This window comes from Hypomesus nipponensis, chromosome 27 (genome assembly GCF_054491055.1).
Source record: "Hypomesus nipponensis isolate SF chromosome 27, ASM5449105v1, whole genome shotgun sequence".
Lineage (NCBI taxonomy): Eukaryota > Metazoa > Chordata > Actinopteri > Osmeriformes > Osmeridae > Hypomesus > Hypomesus nipponensis.
Window position 1 is genome coordinate 6,425,370 of NC_140387.1, and position 21,104 is coordinate 6,446,473.

At 47.4% G+C, this 21,104-nt stretch overlaps 1 protein-coding gene across 1 annotated transcript in view; it reads right to left on the bottom strand.

The window, feature by feature from the left end:
- Positions 1 to 5,269: 5,269 nt before the first annotated feature.
- Positions 5,270 to 21,104, bottom strand: part of trabd2a (TraB domain containing 2A) — a 35,693-nt gene continuing 19,858 nt past the window's right edge. Inside the window, exons 5-7 of the mRNA XM_084693798.1 lie at positions 11,711 to 11,801; positions 8,399 to 8,668; positions 5,270 to 6,039 (exon numbers count right to left, since the gene is read on the bottom strand). Coding sequence (XP_084549924.1) covers positions 5,844 to 6,039; positions 8,399 to 8,668; positions 11,711 to 11,801 — 557 coding nt within the window. The 3' untranslated portion in view covers positions 5,270 to 5,843. The remainder of the gene's footprint in view (positions 6,040 to 8,398; positions 8,669 to 11,710; positions 11,802 to 21,104) is intronic.

Sequence of the window (21,104 nt, forward strand, 5' to 3'; positions counted from 1 at the left end):
TCGGTTTCTTAGTGTGTGTCCTGTTAGATATTCACAAAAGTCCAGGTAATAGAATATCAAATAAACACTGCTGTAAATGATCAATAAACATCTGATAGCCTTTTTTTAAAGATATTTTACATGTGACCCATTCCATCCCTGGTTGTCGGGTCAGCCATTGTCTATAAAACATTTCATCTGCAGTACATCTTCTTTGCCGTATACTCGATGAGTATTCATGGGAGGAAATGTTCCTCGTTTTTGGAGACTCAAATCTCCAAAGATCCGATGGATCTTCACCGGGCTCCCATCTTGACTACGGCCTGACCTTGCGGTCTCACACCACGGACGGAGGTTTCTCCTTACAACCATAACACGGTGTCCCCTTGTCCTGGCTCCACGCTGTGGGAGGCTCCCAGGCATGGTTGGCCTGGGAGTGGAGAGGAATGCCTTGGCCCTGCTTGCTCTCCGCAGGCCCCTGCCTGCCTGGGAAATGGAACTGGGGACTGGCCGGCTGGAGCCTTGAGGTAGTCAACACAAGCATCCCTCTGTAACATTGTCCTGGGAGTAGAAGTGCTCTCTAACCTCCACCCCCTGGGAACCGACTTTCTCTTATATTACATGACAAGAGCTGGGATCGCACCCTAAAAGGATACTACATCAAAACATAAACATGTCCCTCTTGCTCCACTGTAGACGCTGCTGATCTGTGGGGAATTTGGGTTGTTAAAACAAGCAGGATGATGAAGAAATACTGTCAGTGCATTGTAGTTCTACTCAAATGGCCATATATATATATATATATATATATATATATTGTTTTTGTATATATTTATATATGTTGTAAGATTTGAAGGGAACTCTAACCCTAACTGAAATGAGGGATGTCATTTTCGGAACAAAAAAAAACAGTAGACCTACAACAGTACAACATACATTATGACATTATCAATTTACATTTCAAACAGTTCTAGGCTGAAAGCAACCATTGATCCGAACATCTGTGGTAGTTTTCTGGCTTAGTAAGTGCTGCGTGGTCTAGAAGAGAGCAGAGCTGTTCTCTGACCCAGGAATTTACACCTTTCGTGAAATGAGCCTTGATTCGCCATTTTTACAATATCATTTTTGGCAAGGGTTTAATAAAACACAGGTGAGAGGTGCAACACGTAAACTCAAACCTCATGCTTCTACTGTTTACACAGTAAGACTACGGGGCTCTAGATTGTGTTGACCCCGTGAACAGAGGTTTTGACAGCCAACTCCATATAGGGGTCACAAGCTAAAAACGCTAACGTCTTTACACGGGGCCCCTCATTCCTGTGTAGGACCACAGTCAAAACTCAACATCGTGTTCGTTTAGGTGAAACAACCAGCGCTTTAGCGTATGTGAAGACATCGCTGACAGCCTGAAATTCCCCTACTGGAAAGCCCGGGGTTATTACGTATCCATTACAACATCTAGAAATCCATCTACTTGTTACTTGTGAGCTAGCTTACTTGTCAATTCTTTGAACTCCAAAATGTGAACTAGCCTATCTAGCCTACCTACTGCATGCATGTGTTTTCCACCATTTTCCCAATCTGTTTATTTTGTTCTTTTTTTTCTTACGCCATGCGTCTGCGTTTCTCGTTGTCTATGAACAGTATTTGAGATCTCATTAGTTTTAAGTCAAACCACAAGACAGACTGACGCAGAAAACAAAAACTACTCCAATTTAGAAGATGCTTTTGAATTATTCGGAATTTCGGACAGTTCAAGTCAAAGTGTGTCATTCAGTACACTGTTTGAACAGCGTTGTTTCTCATAGGCTACAACCCGCCTCGGTGGAAATGATTTCGTGAATAATGTAGGCTACTTGTATAAAATAAATTAAGTCTCCAAGGCCAGAGGAGGACAGGTCATGCCCCCGGCGCCCTTGGAGAGTGGGAGGTAGACAGACCTCGGAAAAGCCGTAACGCAGCATCAACGGATAACTGTCTATTTATTTGTTTAGTTGCCTATAGGCTACTTCCTAGGACAGGGCCCAAATTAAATTAAACGAAATTGGTCCGGAGCCAAACACTGCCGCTGTCATGCCAAAAATTACTTTGACGCAACACCTGGCATGTCATTTATGAGATGTTTTTGCCACAATTGCTCTTTAGGCAGATAACACGTGTGTTTCTTCATGGCCAGGTTTACCAATAGGCCTACTGATATTTCACAGGCTACAACAAAGCTGTAAGGAAAACAATATTTATACAGTGCTGTCCTATTTTTTCCATTACTAGAGTTCATGACTATAGAAAATGAAGCCATAGATCTTTCCCCCAGGGAGTTACGTAGATCTATTTTGGACAAGACAGGAAATATATTCTGGTTAGAACTGAGCCATAGAATCTCTTGGGCTGATGAACCTATATGGAAACAAGAGTCAAGATCAACATCAGAATTATTAATGTAATCTTAAATGTCCCTTGGTGTGGAACAAATCAGTGGGGGTTGCTGGGTTAGAGTTAATGTGTTAATGTGCGCCATAGAACGCTCTTAGAACGTTCCTAAGAAGCTCGTAACGTTAAGAGCTTAACAAATCTGGGAAACCCGGCCAATATCTTTGCTTGCTCTGTTAAGACAAAGGGAGACTGTTTTTATTTGATGATATTAACCGATTTGATGTGACCGAGTGGAAGTCTTCAAACAATTTAATCATAAACAGGATTCATTTTTTGTTTTCTTCGACAATTTGATAGTTACATTTACATTTAGTCATTTAGCGGACGCTCTTATCTTCATCGTAGTTCATCCTGTTACCCTTGATTCTTGCCAAACTTGCACATGTCAAATGAGGGATAATTAGCAGTAGTACACTTTTGCTCAAGAACCAGTGGTCCAGACCAATTTTCCTCATTTTGGCTCTACGCTGTGGAAACCTCACTTAGTTTGGACATCACAGTTACCATTACCAGGGCAAAGAGACACCATTAAGATGCAGACCACAACTAATTTCAGTGCCAGGAACAGTTCTTTTTAATCTGAATGAAATGGTGGGTAAAAGAATCCATGGTTCAGTATGACTGACCATCTGCAAGTTGACTGATTCACGTCCCTGGCAAACTCTTTCCTGGAAGTCTTGTTTCATGTGGTTTGTTTTTTGGATGACACATCCATGAGGAATTTCTGTGAACAGTCCTGTAGTGAAACACACTCCCACACACAAGCAAACTCTTCACCTCTGAACATCACTGTGGCCTTGTATTGCACCCTATTATACCTGCTTTCTATCTTTCTATCTGCCCATATCATGTTTCATCTTTGCAGCCTGATTCACAGTTCCCGTTTGGCCATGAGAGAACATCATTTTTTTTCTCCAAACAGCCATGCCATGTCATGTCAGAAATCAGGTCAAGTTTGAGAAAAACAAACATAACCAAGATCATGTTGAGAGTAACCCAGTCACTTGACATCCCCCACTGCTGTGCCGGACTCGCGCTCTCCAGCAGAGCCTCTCAACCCCTTCCACCCAAGCCTTCTTTGAAGAGAAAGGCAACACTTCAGCCAGCTCCCTGGGCTCCTCTGGTCCCAAGTCCACGGAGGTTGACTTTGGCTCCACACAGCTTCATCAGCAGTTGGAATGCCCGACTTGGCTGCAACATCAAGAGGCTCTCACCGAGCACAAGGTTAAGTGGGAGCATCCTTTCCTTCTCAGAGGAGGACAGGGAAAACTGTGGAATGCTTCTTGGGAGCCACGTTTTGAAATCCCTCTCCTCCCTTCTCTTACTCACATCACGAGTTGATGTTTGTTGATGTGGGGGTCGCGGTGTCGTGCCAACAAATTATTCGGAAAATGCAGATTTGTTCTTTGACCTGTGCATCAATTGGAATGGGTTCTGATGTTGAACAATACATCTACATGCAACTGAAGGATGAAGGGAGATGGCTTTGAGGGTCATGCTATAGAAGTATGCTGTGAAACTGTTTCACTCTTTTGAACAAATTTGGTCATTAGCATTTTGAATACCTTTTGAAAAACTAGTATAGTGGGAACATTCAATGTTTGTTCCATCTAAAGATCAGATGCTCTTTGATAACCTACTTTTATGTGGAAATGATCACATTCAATGTCAACCTTCCAAAAATGTCATGCTACGATCACGCTTTAGTTCGAAAAACACCATAATCTCTTGACAAGAGGTTTACGCATTCAATGCACAAGAGCACACCGACCAACGACGATCGAAAACAAAGTGCCCTAAAGAACGGTAAAGCTGAACTACACTTCCATGTAGCCCTTTGACCCACTGCCCCCTCTACAAATCACAAGGATTTGAACCCTTCTGGACATTAAAGAGGGGTCGGTCGCAGGTGTGTAATGTCCCCCCTCCCCCCCACCCAACCCAGCCCCCCCCCCCCTTCCTGTAGAGCGTCGGCCCTGCTTCATCCTGCCTTTGAAGCCACGGCAGTGTTGGTGTCAGCTGCTGCTGCTGCAGGGGAGAGAAAACATGACCCGTCCTTCTGGTGGAGGAACATCTACGCTGAGGCTGTGGGGGAGGGAGGGAGGGAGAGGGGGGAGAAGGGAGGGGGGGGAGTTAGGGTTAGAACATGGACCAAGAAGCAGGAGACCCATAGACAAAGCTGTGCCTCCAGTTCAGGGCAGACATATTGACATATTGACCTCAAATAGGTAAGGGACCCTCCGGAAGACACATGGTTTTACCATAGAAATGCTCGTAGTAGAGTGAAAGTACTCCTGGTCAGAGTTTTAGCATATGGTAACATTTGTTCCACGGAGGGACAAGGGCCACACACAAAAACAACACTGCTGTTTTATGGCATTGAACTATGCAACGGTGAGAACAAACAGGCCGTAAATGTATCAGCGCACAATCATCTCGTATTGTCAAGGGCATGTGTTTTGACTGCTGGTAAACGGGTCATAAATCGGAGTTTCCTGGTGTCACTGCTTGCAGTCCTGCGTAATAAATCATTATCGGCCTTTGTATATTTTCACAGCTTCCACTGCAGGCCATCAGATGAACAAAACTAACTAGCAGTGGCTTTACCGATTTCACCCAACACACGCTGCACAAGCTCCAGCCCGACGGCTACTAGGGTGTGCGAAAATATCTGTGTCTTCACTCCGACTGTAGCACCAACGTAATAACTAGATCTACATCTTTTTTTCTCTCAACACTATAGGAAAATATTACAATCTCATGCCACAAAAGCAGAGAAAGCTACACGATGATGAAACAAATTTGTGACGACATTGTATGACCAGGGTTTAAAGAAAGTACAGGGGAGACAGCCACGTGGATGAACAGTTACAAGAAAGACATTTATTTAGATGATCTACAACTATATTGTAAAATAAATTAAACACATAATTTCTATGTAAAACACAAACAATTTTCTCACAGCACAAACAACCCCAAAAAGCCATAGTTAACAATGGTACAATCATGTTTCTACCCCCACACAAATACAATTCCAATCTAGGGGAAACCATTATGGGTTATGGTAGTTAGTATCTGACGTAGTTTCAAAAATATACTGTAATACTATTTATAAACAACAAACAATTGACATTCAACCATTAATTTTCATATTTCTAAAATGCATCTATAATATGTAGATACAGTATATACAATTTCCCCACAGTATTATGCGATACAAAGCTGATTCTTCTAAAAGTGAAGAATAAATAAAGGGTGGACGAGATGTTTTCATTTTGTAAAGGTAAGAGCTGATTGGGTTCCTAACATAAAAAAAAAAAAAAGGATAAACAAACAAAAAAAACTATCCATTTATTTTGGATTTTGGTGTTGTTACAATCGGATCAGGTGACCGTTCCATCCCATTTCCGAGCAGCGTTTGTGCTTCCCCTCTAGACCAGCAGAGTCCACGCGTGAAGGAATAGCGCTAGCAGCAGGTTGAGGGACGACCACGACGGGGCAGGAGACGAGCCTGATGACGGCCTCCCGTGATTGGCTCTCCCGCGATGGACTCTCTCCGGGGGCTTCACGGTGATGTAGCCATTGATGATGCGCACCAGCGGGGGAGGTGGTGATTGGACCGTGGTGCTGGAAACACAGGGAAGGACGCTACGGGTTAGAATCATTCCCAGCAGGAGCTCTGATCGTAACACGCACCACTCTGTGATTGATTAGCAGGTCTAGTCCCTTGCCTTACAGAACAGGTCCTCTCCTATGATGAGACATGAATCCGTTTTGTTGGACTTTCCACAGTTGCAGTTTAAAAGCAGTCAATTTAATTCTCTAAAGGGCGCCAAGAAACTCCAGATCATGTTAGTGTCCACTTCTGAAAATCCTGATTGATCGCACAAAAGTGCTTCAGCATGTTAATTCGACGTCGACAGATTGTAAACTGAAACATCTTGGAACCAACATTAAAGGTCATCCTCCCCTGTGAAATCCTCCAGTGCCGCCCAAACCACAAGTCACGACGGCCATGATTAAAGACAAAAGAACACAATGGAAATCAGAACGCATCAGAAGCGCAAACAGGGACGACTCCAAGAAAGCCACAACCAATAACTCGAGTTTTGCAAGAGATACAAGCGATCCGTAGAAAGGCTTGCTCAGGTGCCAACGTGCGGGCCAGCTGGCTGCAGTGGGCCAGACCTATGACTGGGATGGCAGTGCTCCTGGAGGGCAGTGGGCCATAGTCTATCCAGCTAACCCACTGAGCCTGGCTATTAAATTGTTTCTGCCGGCCTGTTTGAAGCCAGGTTGCAGGGTTGCTGCCGTTGTGACTGGGTCCCAGCCAGTCAAAACAAACACTGGGTCCTATATAGGACCATTGCCTGAGAGAGAGAGACCATAGGCCTGCTACCTCTCCCAGAAGCAAATAAAATTAAATAAGGACCAGACACTAGAATGTTCTTAATAAGACCATGTTCGGTTAAAGTGGTTGTTTAACAGGTGGGCTTAGTAGTAAGCTGAGGACTAAGCATGGTGGTGAACGTTTTGGGCACATGTGCCCAGAGTTGAAACCTACTATTGCGTTTTTAATAAGACCTAAATGCAAATCTTTTCATCCTATGGCATATGCTTGTGGTTACTAATATTTACATTTCATTGATTGGCCTTGGCTACAGTACTTGGATTTAGCCTTGGATTTTGTGCTTATTTTAGAAAAGTTACGTTTATTTCTTCTTTTTTTTGGGGGGGGGGGGGGGTTTATTGCCTTGAGTTCTGGAACTTTAAGCGGGTTTATTTTAGTTTAACCTGCGTTACAAAGACCTGCCATTGAAATCTGGAGCGTGGAGCGTAATCAAGTCTGACGCGTCACGCATCGAAAAGACCAGAGAAATGCTGCTTTGTTCTTCAACCGCTCCCAAAAAAAAGATGACTTGAAAAAATGATTGCTCAAATGTTCCTCGGTGAAAATCTGGAATATGAATAATAACTTGACCCCGTTTTCAGACATAACATCCACATTTGGAACGTTTTTCTTGAAGGGAAAACGTGCCCTTCAATCATGTTCCTCTCATTTGGCTCTTGCAAGCTAAGGAACTGCTGAAATCTCCCGTGTATGTTGGGACCAGCCACAGTAAACAGGCTTTTTTTTCTCTCCATAAAGAACAAATAAATAAAGTCTGGAGTAGCAGACTCTGACGGACCCTGGACTGACACAGAGGAGGCTGAAGCGGAGTCCAAATAAATTCTTCCACTGTTTGAAATCATAAATGACATTCACATCCTACATCTGTGTCAACAGTTTCGGAAACAAACAGGGATTGAGGCTGCAAGTCAGTTTCCACCACCTCGCAACAACTTGACTAGACGCAACAAATCACAAAAATACACATTTCTTGTTCCAATTCAAACAAGTACATGTGTTCTTTTGAACGGGGTTTAATCCCCCCGTCAATATTGTTCAAACGGTTCAACAGAAGGTACAGGTACATCAAAAGTAGTACACAGACTCTAAACAGTTAAGCTAAGATGTATATGGTTACTCTTTACGGTTATACTTAGAACAGAGACAAAAACATTTGGGGCCACAAAGGGCCGAAAGCCTAAGGCTGGGACCAATCGGATGCATGTTTCCCCAAGTGAGCGGATACTGCACACCCGGATCCACCAGCCCAGTGGCAGGACCAGTCTAGACAGATTCCTACCCTGACACGCAGAGCAGTTCGGAGGGCTAGGCGTCGCGTAAGGAGCTGGTGACCTGATACGGTGGCTGGTTTAGCCTGCAGGCCTGAGAGGGGGGAAGTGTCAGTTAGATCCTGTAGATGGGTGTGTGTGTGGGGGGGAGGGAGGGCGGGCGGCGGCTACTGGCCAGACCCGAGCTGCCAACTGACACCCGAGAGATTTGCCCCTTCAACAACCAGGACCAACATTCGAAGGCCGCAATGCCGGCGGTTCTGCGCCAACCGAGGAGGCCGGGCAGTCGTCCGGGAGCCCGTCTCACCTCTCCTCGATGCGGACCCAGAGGTCGTTGAACTGCCGGTGCCTCTGCTTCTTCTGCTTGTTGCGTCGCTTCTTCTTCAGCTTGCGCTCCACTTTCTCCAGCAGGTCCAGGCTGTCTGGCAGCAGCATGTGGGGCAGCGAGCCGTCCTCCAGGGGTCGCTGCTGGTCCTCGTGGAGCTCGTGGAGGAAGGGCTCCAGGTGAGGGGGCTCGTCCAGGTCCTGACCCAGGGAAAGGCCCGTCTGCTCCGGGTAAAACTTGGACGCTCTCCCGCTGCAAGGAAACGAGCAAAATGGCACGGGATCAGCATGAAACAAGGAAAAGGACGGGCTAAGCTCATTCCCTAAGCCTCATGATGAGTGTGAAGGCTATGCAGGCGAGTTTTGCATCTGTTCAATGGCAACATAGGCTTCTGAATAATCCAGTTGAGATATCTAAACTGTGTTGATCTGGATACCCTTCCCTCCCATTTCGAGATTTAAGAGACATCTGCTTCTGATGAATCATTGGCCATCCCTGATGAGTTCATTCACACACACATGCATGTGGCTTCAAATGATGTTTAAAACATGACAGGAATCCATTACAGCTGGACTGGTGCAAATGAAGGGGGAAGCCAAACCCCTTTATCCACTCGGTTGTGCATATTTACGACGGAACGTTCCGATCGCCAGGCTTCCTGTGTCTCCTCCAATCTCGGCTCCAATTTATTGAAGAAATAAGTGCGTGCGTGTGCGTGCGTGCGCTGTTTGCAGAATATGAAGAGGGGAAAAATAGACCGAAAATCAAACAGAGTGCATGGTCCGTGCATGCATTTGCTTGCCTATGTGTGAGAAAGAGACCAGCTGACTTCAGGCCTGGGTTCAAGAGGACATATCTGAGATTCTCCCAGATAACACAGGGATTATTTTTCCTGGGTGAAACCTATCTTCACCATCTTGCTCTCTTCTCCCGGGACTAGCCTCTGGGCTTCTGCCTGCCTGTCTGTCTGTCTGCCTGCCTAGCCTCTGGGCTCCTGTCTGCCTGCCTGCCTGTCTGTCTGTCTGTCTGTCTGTCTGTCTGTCTGCCTGCCTAGCCTCTGGGCTCCTGTCTGCCTGCCTGTCTGCCTGCCTGCCTGCCTGTCTGTCTGTCTGTAGTGTGTGTGTGTGTGTGTTGGTGGGGGTGGGTGGGGGGCGGGGGGTGCAGTGTTAGACAGGAGCAGCCATGACATGGGTCTAATCATGCAGGTGGGAGAGACAAGGCCAGCCAGATTACACACTGATTGGCACACCGAGATAGCCACCCACAGTCACAAAAGGGCCGAGGCTTGCACTATCTAGCACCGCTGCTATGGATAGACATCTCCGTCAGATGGAAGGGAGCTGACAGGTTGATAACCTACAGGGCCAACAAAAAGATGCGACAGCCTGATTCCCGACGGGGTAAACACACAAGACAAAACATCTTTTTTTTTTTTTAAGAACACGCATTAGACTGTCTTCCAAGTCCATGCCTCTGAACAACCGCCTTCCCCCGAAAGGTTTCTCGCTCCGTTTCACTTCCTTGACGACGGCAGCCCCGCAATGACGCGTGAGTAGTCGCCTTTCAAGCAAACGTCCAACGCGCCATTGTCCCAGGAGCCCCGTCCCCTTCCCCCGGAAACGCTCAGCCCACATACCTGTCCCGCTCCCATGTGCCACCGGCAGGCCCTGGGACCCGCAAGAGCCTATTTCTTTTCTTTTCTTTTTTTCAATGACGGCAGCTTAAGAGCCGTGCAAATCAAAATTCATACCGGCCGTCAGGACCCGAGAAGCCGGGCTTGCGGCGAACACAAAGACCCCATTCGAGTCGGGGGGTGAATGTGGATCCCAAGGGGGGGGGGGGGGGGGGGGGGAGTGGACGGTGGTTATTCAGACCACTCAGGGGGGGGGGAGCGGCGAGGAGATTCTGGAGGACGGTTCCGGCCGCGAGGAAGCGTTTGGACGCGGCGGCGCGAAAAGAGGCGGCCACCCTGACGGGGGGGGCTATTTATTTTCCCTTTTCCAAATTGCCCAACATCCACATCCCAAATGCCACTCATTACCCGATTGGCGGATTGCGAACCAGTCCCAGCGAGAAACGTGCAATGGCTGCCTAATGTCCCTCAAGTCAACATCGAGGGAGGGGGGGGGGGGGGGGATATGTAAAACTAATACTGATTCGATAAAGAGGTGAAGACGCATGCATCGTCAGAAGGAGCGGCGGATCTTCCTGCAGAGGAACACGAAAGGGCTTCTCGCTGGTGAGTTCGGCAATTGTTCGAAGATAACACATTTTTCACGACAGCCCGAGCGGAACTCAACATCTGTTTTAAGTCTCTGGGTGAAATTACACCAAGTAGGAGTGTGCTTACTTGGAAAATGATTTCCATTTGAAATTCGGTCAAAAACAAATAAATACCACACAGGCCTGGGGCAACGGGTACATGGCGAAAAAGGCAGACGGCCGTGTAACCATACACCAATTTAAGTGATAAAATATGGTGTGCCAATTTTACAGAGACCGGTTTCTCGAAGAAATCATAATAAGAAACAAATCTGAGGAAGAACAAGATACTCTCTTCTTTTTTGAAACCAAAGGTAGGCCGGTATTCACCACAGGAACCTTGTAAATGTGGGGTGAGACCTACCCGTTTTAAACCCCAGTGGTATAGATGTTTATGGTCTAGATGTTCTCAAGCGGTTAAGTTATACAATTTCCCTTAAAACCATGGTAACCTTTAAGTGGTCCACCCTGGATTCCAGTAAAGACCAGATTGTTACTGCTAACCAGTGACAAAAAGAGGGATACTACTTAACTGGCTTTGTGGTCTCAACTTGTTTATCGCTTCAATATTGTGTTCCGAAGCCCAGGCGAAGACAAGCGTCTGTGAAGCAGTGCTTCAGTTCCTACAACCCTAACAATCTTGTGACTGACAGAAGCAAAGGTCCCTTCCTCCCTGTCGTTCAGAAGCCACGTTCCCTGGACTTAAGGCCATGACTGAACAGGTACATTTTCCTCAAATCAATGAGTTTCTAGTCTTCTTTTTTTTCAACCAATCCACCCTCCATTGGGTACAACAACCTTGAAGCTTACCTGTGTGTGTGTGTGCGCGTGTGAATGCATGGTTACAACAACTGTTTGTTCAAAGTGATCACTTTCAGGTGTCGGCAGACGCTAAGACAGGGTTCGGGAGAAGTTGAGATACGGAGCGGCGGGGGGGTGGGGGGGGGTTAAGGAAGGAGAAGAGGTGTGTTCAGGGAGAGGGGTGGAGGGGGTGGGAGGGGAGGGTGAGGACAGCTCGGGGTGTATTATTACCTGTTAATGGTCTGCCCAGCAGGAGTGTGCTCCACTTCGTATCCTTGGCTCCTCAGCACATCAATCACCGTGTTGTTGCCCAGGAAGTGACCTGCAATATAAACAGTTCTCCTTTCAGCCACGGGATCCCAGCAACAGCGTCCACTCGTCGCGCACTGGAGGAACCGAGCGCCGCGCGGCGCGCTGTTACACCGTCCCTCCCCCCCCACCCCCCCCCACCTGGACCCCACTGAGCGGCGCATATGACGGACAGACACCAGGACCCTGGGACCTAGTCCACAAGAAGCTCTGGCTGCATTCATATCATGCTTCTAAAACACACACACACACACACACACACACAGTGGCCTCCATACACTTGACAATTGGAGGACAGGATGAATACCAGTGAAAGAATAGTTCAGCTTTGAATTACATTTTGGATGTATATTTTTGGGCATTCTCACTCTATATCGACCCTTTTAGTATGACAAGCAAGGCAGGGGAGAGAGAGAAGGGAAGCAGGACATGCGGCAGGGCCGGATTCGAACCCGGGACTCTGCTGTAGGGGACTCAGCCCACATGGCGTGCCCTCTACCTGGTGAGCCACCGGGTGGGTGCACACACCCCCCCCCCCTCCCCATTCTCTTCCCTTGTTAATAACTGGTGCGGGATCGACGCCGTGGTTACAGGAGTGTTTAATGAAACCCAGCGGCTGAAGAGGAGGGGAGGGAGGGGGGAGGGAGGGGGTTGCCCTCTGACCCTGGACGGAGAGACCTCCACCTCCTCTCCTTTCTCCTCCACCCCTCCTAACAACCCCTCTCTCATCTCCATCCCTTCCCTTTCTCCCTTCCACTCTCCGTCTCCTCCTCCTCTCTCGGGCTCCTCCACTCCAAAACCCAACTAGGTGTAGTGAGGCATTGAGGCTTCAGGTTGCCTGCATGTCAAGAGGGCTCCATTCTCCTCCACACACTCACAATGGGAGTTGGGGGGGTGGGGGGGGGGTTCATTGTGTTCAACAGCTCAGCCATGCACCATAGAAATGGGTAAACAAAAGCCCCGGGGTCCTAATCTAGCCCTAATGGAGGGCCGTAACCATCAAGGCACCTTTCTGTAGGGCCGGCCAAGCCAGCCAGCCTCTCACACAGGCAGGGGGAGCCATGGGGATCAGGACCGCAGGTGGGCCATCAGCTGAGAAGTACGGTCTTGCTATGGGGTGAAACCACAAAGAAAACCGGGCTTGATTTTTTTTAATGTCAGGACAGGAGACAAGAAAATGGCTCAGAGTCCAAACCGACTGCAAACGAGGCTGCGGGGGAAGGGAAGATCTTTCGGAAGATGAGAATGGGAAAATGTTTAAGCCGATGGCATTTGCTGTGTTTGCGTGTTCCTTGGAAACGATTCTAAAAATGAGACTCATGTGCTCTAGAGTACACAATGAAGAGCACTTTGGCGTTGCCATGGGGACCCATCATTACTGAACTGCTTAACTACCACAGGTCACTAATAAGCTACAAATTAGGCAATGAATAACTACCGATGACTCAACAGCGACTTGTACAGAAATGACAGGACCTTGACTTAAGGTCAGCAAATCAGTATTTGCACTTGGAACAATCAGTACCATATTTCTGATACAACAATGTTGGAGCGCAATACAATGTGCTTCTGCAGCAAGCGCAAAGCGTAGACACGAGTGAAAAACAACACAGCGAAACGCACTAAACCCCACGAAATGTGCCAGCCTAGAAACAGATGTACCCTTTTGCTCTAACCCTGCGTTGCATCGCTGGTCGGTGGTGGGGTGGTATTGGGTGGTTGGGGAGAGGTTGGGTGGGGGCGCCAAAGAGTGGGAGGGAGACGGGAAGAGGGAGAAGGAGGGGGAAGAGGTGGTGGGCCTGCCCGTGCTCGGAAACACAGCCCAACGTGATTTATGAGGGGGGAGGAGGGGGGGAGGGGGGGGGGTCACTTCACGGGGGGATTACGGTGGGACAAATGGAGAGGCCACCGCGACACTGAGGGGGAGACTTCAAAGGGGGAAGCCCCCCCGTGCGAATGGACTGAGTGCCACCAATAGTCCCTCAGGCTGGACCTCGCGAGTTAAGCCGTCGATCCGGAGCTGCGCTCCGGGACTGGGGCTGCGCGCTGACGGGACGTGTACGGGGAGTGGGCAGGGCTGGCTGCGACGGCCAGAAGACAGCACCAACATTCCCATAAGAGTGGGCGTGTGTTTGTGTGTGTGTGTGAAGGACTAAACAGTGCTGGGGCTGCTGCGCCAGACATATCGCAGACCGTGTGGTGCGACAAAGCCAGAAGAGCGACCGAGGGTCGGTTCAGAAGATGGATAATTGCAAACTTATATGAAAACATGAAACTAGAGTCGTTAAAAGGTGATTAACCACTGAAATAACAGTTTACTTAGAGGGCTGGCTACATTGACTCAAATGAGCCCATTCGCGTATTGATGTTAATGTGGGACTCAGTGCCCCAGCACTTCACATGTACATGCGAGTTTCCCCATTTGAGGCATAACCGAAGCCCCCGAGATGGCAGCACAGGTCAGAAACAAATTGGATCCCACATAGGTGATCCAAAACTTCTCGCAGCAGCATCCCTTCCAATAATAGCTTAGGCCTAATCACGCTAAAATGTTTCAAATCGATTCCTGTTCCATCACGGGGGGAATTAAATGCTCAAACAAAAACAGGCATTTCTGATTACAGATGATTGACGTCTTGGCCCGAGAAGGAGAGAGAAAGTGAGAGAGAGACCGAGAGAGCGAGAGCAAGCGAAAGTGAGAGGCAAAGTGAGAGAGTGTGTGTGTGTGAGAGAGCGAGAGTGAGCGAAGGTGAGCGAGAGAGAGCGAGAGTGAGCGAAGGTGAGCGAGAGAGAGCGAGAGAGAGCGAAGGTGAGCGAGAGAGAGAGAGAGAGCGAAGGTGAGCGAGAGAGAGAGAGAGAGCGAAGGTGAGCGAGAGAGAGAGAGAGAGAGAGAGAGAGAGAGAGAGAGAGAGAGAGAGAGAGAGAAAGAGAAAGAAGAAAGAGAAAGAAACCGAAAATTATGCTTCAACTGTAACACTTTTCCTGCAATTACTCTGTCTTTGCATTGTAGCCTTTGGCAGCCAAAAGGACCTCCAGCTCCAGATCCATCAGGTGATTCCTGACAACCTCTCCCTGCTCACAGTGGGCCTTTGAACCCCAACTGGCATGCGAGCAGAAAGAAAACCCTTCTTCCAAATCAACTGACCACGGTACTAGACCTGGTCTAGAAATGCCCAGCTGGGACTTCAGAACGTCTGACAATTCGTCTCCCTCTGAAAACGAATAGCGACGGGCGAAAGCTCCTACCGCAAGGCGACACGATACTTCCCTGTGTGTGCCACTTACTCCGAGGCGGGCTAATCTACTGTTACAAAGGTACGGCTACTGTGATACGGGGTTTTTTTTTGTTGTTGTTTAATTTGCGCTGGCTCGCAACGGTTTGTCCCAGAGCGCTACTGGCTTCTGCGAGGGTTCAGATAAAGCAGCAGCAGGCAACGTGTGAGAACACGAATCTGTCCGTGACGTTCGGTCTGTCAGCCGGCGCCCCGAGCTCTCTGTCTGACAGAGGGGTGCCTCCAAGGCTTCCTGCGGTCGAGAGCGCACACGCCGAGCCCTCCTCATCATTACTCATACTGGTCCATCCTTCGACCGCCCAGTCAGTCAAGGGAGGGAGGGGTGGAGTTATGGAGAAGGGGGGGGGCGGGGGATGAAATGGTCGTGCTCGAAAAACAAAAGGATCGGAAAGAGAGTCCATCTGAGGTCTGTCTTGCACAGCCTCCGTACGTGTAGAGGCATCGAGGCCGGGAGAGAGCCAGTTCCTATGGGTCAAACGGGACCTGACACGGCGCGGAATATCGACGGTGCTGAATAGTCTTATTGACACCGAGCATGCCTCCTGGGAGGCCTGTTGACGGGCCAAAGTCAACCCCCAAACATTCATAGTGGTCACTTCAGGTGGCATACCAAGGCCGCAAAACTCCACCCCGAGCAAACCTGATGGTGTAGATAAGACCAGTGGCTGGGCTGAAAGCTTCCTTTCAACACTTCCACTGCAAGATTCTTTTTTTTTTGTGTGTGTGTTTTTACAACTTTAAAGTGACGCGGAATTTACCCATTTCTGTCAGTCTAATGGCCCAATGTCCATTGTCAGTAGTTAAATACTAGCAAACCGATCTCTCTCAGTGAAACATTTTGGCTATAAAAGCAGACAGTGCTTCCAATCTTTCTCCGGTAATTAGAACATTGGCAAGCCTTTAAATATAGTTTCTTTCCATACATTGCAATATTTACATTACAACTTGTAACCGGGGCTGAGCGGCAGTTACCAAAACATTACGCATGCTAAGTAAATAAACGTCCAGAACACCATTCAGTGCTATGGAGGCCCATTCTGCTGTTTATGTCCACATCTCTCTCGTAGGCTGCATTCCTGACAGCCAGAAAGCACTGCAGTCTGTTAGAGTCAGAAAGCACTGCAGTGCTGGGAGCAGAGGCAGAAAGCACTGCAGTACTGGGGGCAGAGGCAGAAAGCACTGCAGTCTGCTCGGGGCAGAGGCAGAAAGCACTGCAGTATGCTGGGGGCAGAGGCAGAAAGCACTGCAGTACTGGGGGCAGAGGCAGAAAGCACTGCAGTCTGCTCGGGGCAGAGGCAGAAAGCACTGCAGTCTGCTCGAGGCAGAGGCAGAAAGCATTGCAGTATGCTCAGGGCAGAGGCAGAGAGCACTGCAGTATGCTGGGGGCAGAGGCAGGAAGCACTGCAGTATGCTGGGGGCAGAGGCAGAAAGCACTGCAGTATGCTGGGGGCAGAGGCAGAAAGCACTGCAGTATGCTGGGGGCAGAGGCAGAGAGCACTGCAGACTGCTGGAGACAGAGGCAGAGAGGGGAAGGAGGAGCGCTGACACGTACAGTAGAGTACATTAGTATCCCTCACAGCAGCCAGGATGGCTTGAGCTGTTAAATAACTAGGACCTACTAAAACGCACTGCCAATACCCTCCTCTCGTACATGATTACCAAGTGTTACAGTTCTAGAGACCGTAAGGACTTCTATTTGACAGGACTTGATGCAATGTTGTAATGTTCTAAAAGCCGCCATGCTCTTTTAAGGTAGCTGTAAGGTCGCCTTAATGAGAACCACGCAGGGCTAGTCCACTGAGATATGCCCTGTTTGGGGGGGGGGGGGCTAACACTAGGTAAACATGTCAACAAGGACCCGGAGTCCCCCCCCTCCCCTCCCCTCCCCTCCCTCCCCCCTCTCCTTCTCCGGCCAAAACAACTGAGTAAACAGCTTTAATAGGGCTTCCAGAGACGCCTGCCCTGCCCTCGACAGCCTGTTCAGACCTGGAGCAAGGGAACTGGGAGTCCTCTCCCAGTCCACCGAGGCAGAACGTCCATTCACGCCCCCTGTTTAACACCAGCTACTTAACACAGGTGAAACATGGGGCGAGCGGTTTGTCTGAACGGGTCCGGCCCGTGTCCTCTGACCCGTCCAGGACCGTGCTCCGTTTCTGATCATGAAACGTGACTTTGCGCTCATGGGTGGAGAAAGGCGAGTGGAATGGAAAAAAGACCGTCCGTAAGGCTGTTACGAAAAGCACATTACGCAAAACGGGACCCGCATGAAGAAGAAGAAGAAAACGGCTTAATTGGAAAATAACGGCCTCGTACCGTTCCAGCACAAGCGAAGCCAGTGAGTACTAAACTGCGTAACTACCGTCTTCAGCAGTCACAAGCCAGTTGCTATGACACAGAAATACAGAAACTAACAGATTCATTTAGTGCCGTAATTGCCCCTCTGACCTTTCAAAACGCCCAATATTCTAATCATGTCATTCTAAACAGGACAGTCACTGAAATAATCCAGTTTCTCTGCTGCTACAGATTGGCTGCAAAGTCAATGTACTAAATCAGAATTTATACGGGCACCAAATCTCTTTCGGCCTTGAGTACCTTGGCTTATTGTATTGATGTAGATCCTATATTAAACCTTGTATATAAGTAAAAGTAGCGATTCGAGCCAAACGAAACCTTGACATGTTGTTTTAGTATTCTACCATGCACTCATTAATAACTTTGCTCCTTTCTGAAGATGAAGTCATACCATTTCCTTCAAAATGATACATTTCTTGAGTCAATGAGCATTTAAGCAGCTGTACTTTTCCGACAACCCCCTGGCATCGCAGGACCTGCCGGTTCAGGATTTCGAGACAAAAATGCAGTTGGAAAAATCTGTGGTCGAATTGGCTTGGTGTTTAGTATCCTCTACTATGATCCCCAACCACAGGTAAGCCTTCAGCAGCTGTGGATACACTCTTTACTGGACCATAAAGGAACAGGTGAGATACCAGGTGAGATACCAGGTGAGATACCAGAGACCGGACATGGCTCTATGGAAGTGAAAGAGACGGCGATGTACGTAGAACTGAAGCACTACTGAGACAACAAGCCCGGACCGACAGAGCTTTTCTTTCACCCAGAAGAGATGCTATCTCAGCCTTACTTGAACACTTTTGAGGATTCTCTCGGGCATAGAGAGAGGTGGGCACTCGGGTACGTTCCAGTTTCTCAAAAGTAAAATAATCGCCTCTGTTAGTGGAAGAGCGCGAGGGAGAGCCGGGCACACTAGATAATGGAGGGAGAAGGCGAGGGCGAGATTGAAATCAAGGTGGATGAGGAAAGACATGACAAACAAACAATGGAGGAATTTTGATTCCTGAGATGCCAGTGTGATAACCAGAGACCGCGAGGGCACCCGTAAACGGGATCAGGTTCAAACTTAAACACTTCACTATGACCGCGTAAGACTTAAGCTTGACATGCTGCCCATGTAAAGTCTGCATTTCTGGTGGATACTGACATGAAATCCTATATAATTAGCTTCACTGGGCCAGCATACAATCAGAGGATGATAGACAGGATAACCACACAACTGTCACAGTCAAAATAAAATCAACAATGTCCACCCAGTGAAAAATAAAGTCCTGGCAGCCAAGTCATTTTGCGTCGAGCAGATTTCCAACCTAAATACGATGTATGGGGTTTGTGTAATGTGATGTGGACACATTTTCGTTTTCGGCGTTTTCTCAATAACTTCATGCACCAACAAGAACATTTCAAAACTGTCACATAAAATAGCCTACATGACTGCAGTCATACGATAGACGGGTCTCTTTTGGCAAAAAGCTTCAAGACTGAACAGGAATGGCGACATCCTGCTAGGATGTAACTTAGACATCAGAAGGAGTTTTAAGGTGGACCATGTGCAGCTGTGCTCGACAGCTACACATATTCTTCTTTGGGTTCCCGCTATGAACCATAAAACCCAGGACGTGCAGATGAGAAGGGTGTGAAGCCATTTCTTAAATAAACCAGCTCGAAAAGTGTGTGGTGGCACAGGCTCTTTGGAGCCAGCAAAGGGATTACATATCTCTGGCTCGTTTGTTCATGCCTGAGCCTCGCCAACGAAAGCAAGGGAAATGATGAGAGTTGAACGCCAACAAGCCCCTTTACTATGGGCAATGAAAGACAGATCAAAGTTAGAATTCCATAAAAGTGAGACGTTTCGAAAAATAAACGGCATCTCAAGTCCAAATCTTTTGCCATGGAATGTATTTTTATTTTATTTTTTATTAATTAATTTTTTATCATCTCTAAGACTAAACACATTCTAGATTAAGAGAGGGCGAATCAGGCAGTAATATGGATTTCAGATGATTTGAGAGAAATCCATGTTTGTATAGAGCCTTGCGGATGGTCTTCTAGAAGTGGGGGTGTGAGTCAATCTGAAGACCCAACACAGCCCGCAGGCCTGTTCTATCTCAGCTGTTCAACTCATCTACTGTTTCCATCTTTCCCATTCCTTCCAGCTAACCCTCTCCGGAAGGACACAAAGGCATGTTTCCCAGAAACCCTGTAAACAATGCAGTAATATAACAAAACAAGACCAGCCGTCCATCTTGGCTCACTAAATACCTATCTGATGTTGTTTTCCAAGACCAGAAATCATGTTTTTCTGATTACAGCCTTTTTCAGTGGACTTGCATTTCTAGAAATGAAAGACATGTTAAAGCTCGTGATTTCTTTTGTAAGCATTCAATCACGTCCCCAAATCCAATGCCAGTAGCACACAAACAGTGCTCAGACCATTATTTGACAGTAGTATAATATGACGTGTAGTCTGACATACAAAACAAGGGTTGTCACTTAACCTTAAAACAAAAGAGAGAGGCTGTCCAGGCCTTTGTCAGGCCTTCATCCAGTTGTGGATGACGGCCTGGACACATGTGGCACCTATACTGGACGATGGCCTGGATGCAACATTTATATAGCTATATTTATATTTTGCATTGGTCATGTACTCCCTCAGTGACAACTGTATGCACTACATGCATTGTTGCAACATCATTCCAGTTCAGGATGACACCCCCCCCCCACCACCACCACGACCCCAATCCCAACCCCCCACAAAAGTTGCTTTTTCAATAACGTGGAAGTCACAAATCATTGGAGTTGTGTTTTCTTATGGCTCTCCCCTCCAGGCACAATTTTGTATGTTTGTAGTCTAAAATGAAAAGGACAAGCTCTCATAACAAGTGCTGCCTGGATCACCAATTGCAGAACAAGACCCACAGATATGTAATTTTCTTTCCTTTCATAGTAGGGAGGGCATTTGTGTGCCAAATGAAAGTTTGGCCGTGGGCAAAAACATCAAGCTTTCTTCCAGGTGCATCAGCTAACCTGCCAGTGGGTTGCAGGGTCAGGGAGCAGAGTTCAGGGAAGTTCAACTCTCAATAAATCAGAGGGGCTGTTGTGACAAGTTCTGAGTGATACTTGAACATCTGAACCACACAGCAGCCAGAGGCTGCCCTATCAGCCGGAGGAACACGGCAGGAAACGTGACGCAATCGGAATCTAATTTTTGCTCGGAAAACTGAATCCTTGATAAGTTTTCCTCGACCGAGTTGACTTCATGTAGCTTTTGGAGTATATAATTTTGGATTGATCCTTTATCTTCAACAATGGATTGTGTATTAAATAAACAATGGAAATGTGATTACATGAGTGAAGACAAATGTGCATTTACAGTATGAACTCAATTTACTCCTAACATTTCCAATAAAAAGAAATTACAGTTTTCCTTTTTTATCTTTATGTAAAAAATATCCTTATTGTGCTTTTCATATTACATCTATAAAGCCCAATAAACACAGATAATTGTATTGGATCACAGTCTGTGCAATATTTATGTACGTAATGTAGGTTAATAGACTAGATATTTTCTGATTCTTCACATTGGGACATCCCTACTTTAAAGATTGGAGACAGACTAGACTAAATGTTATACGTCAGCGGTGGAATGTAGGGTAGCATTACTCTAG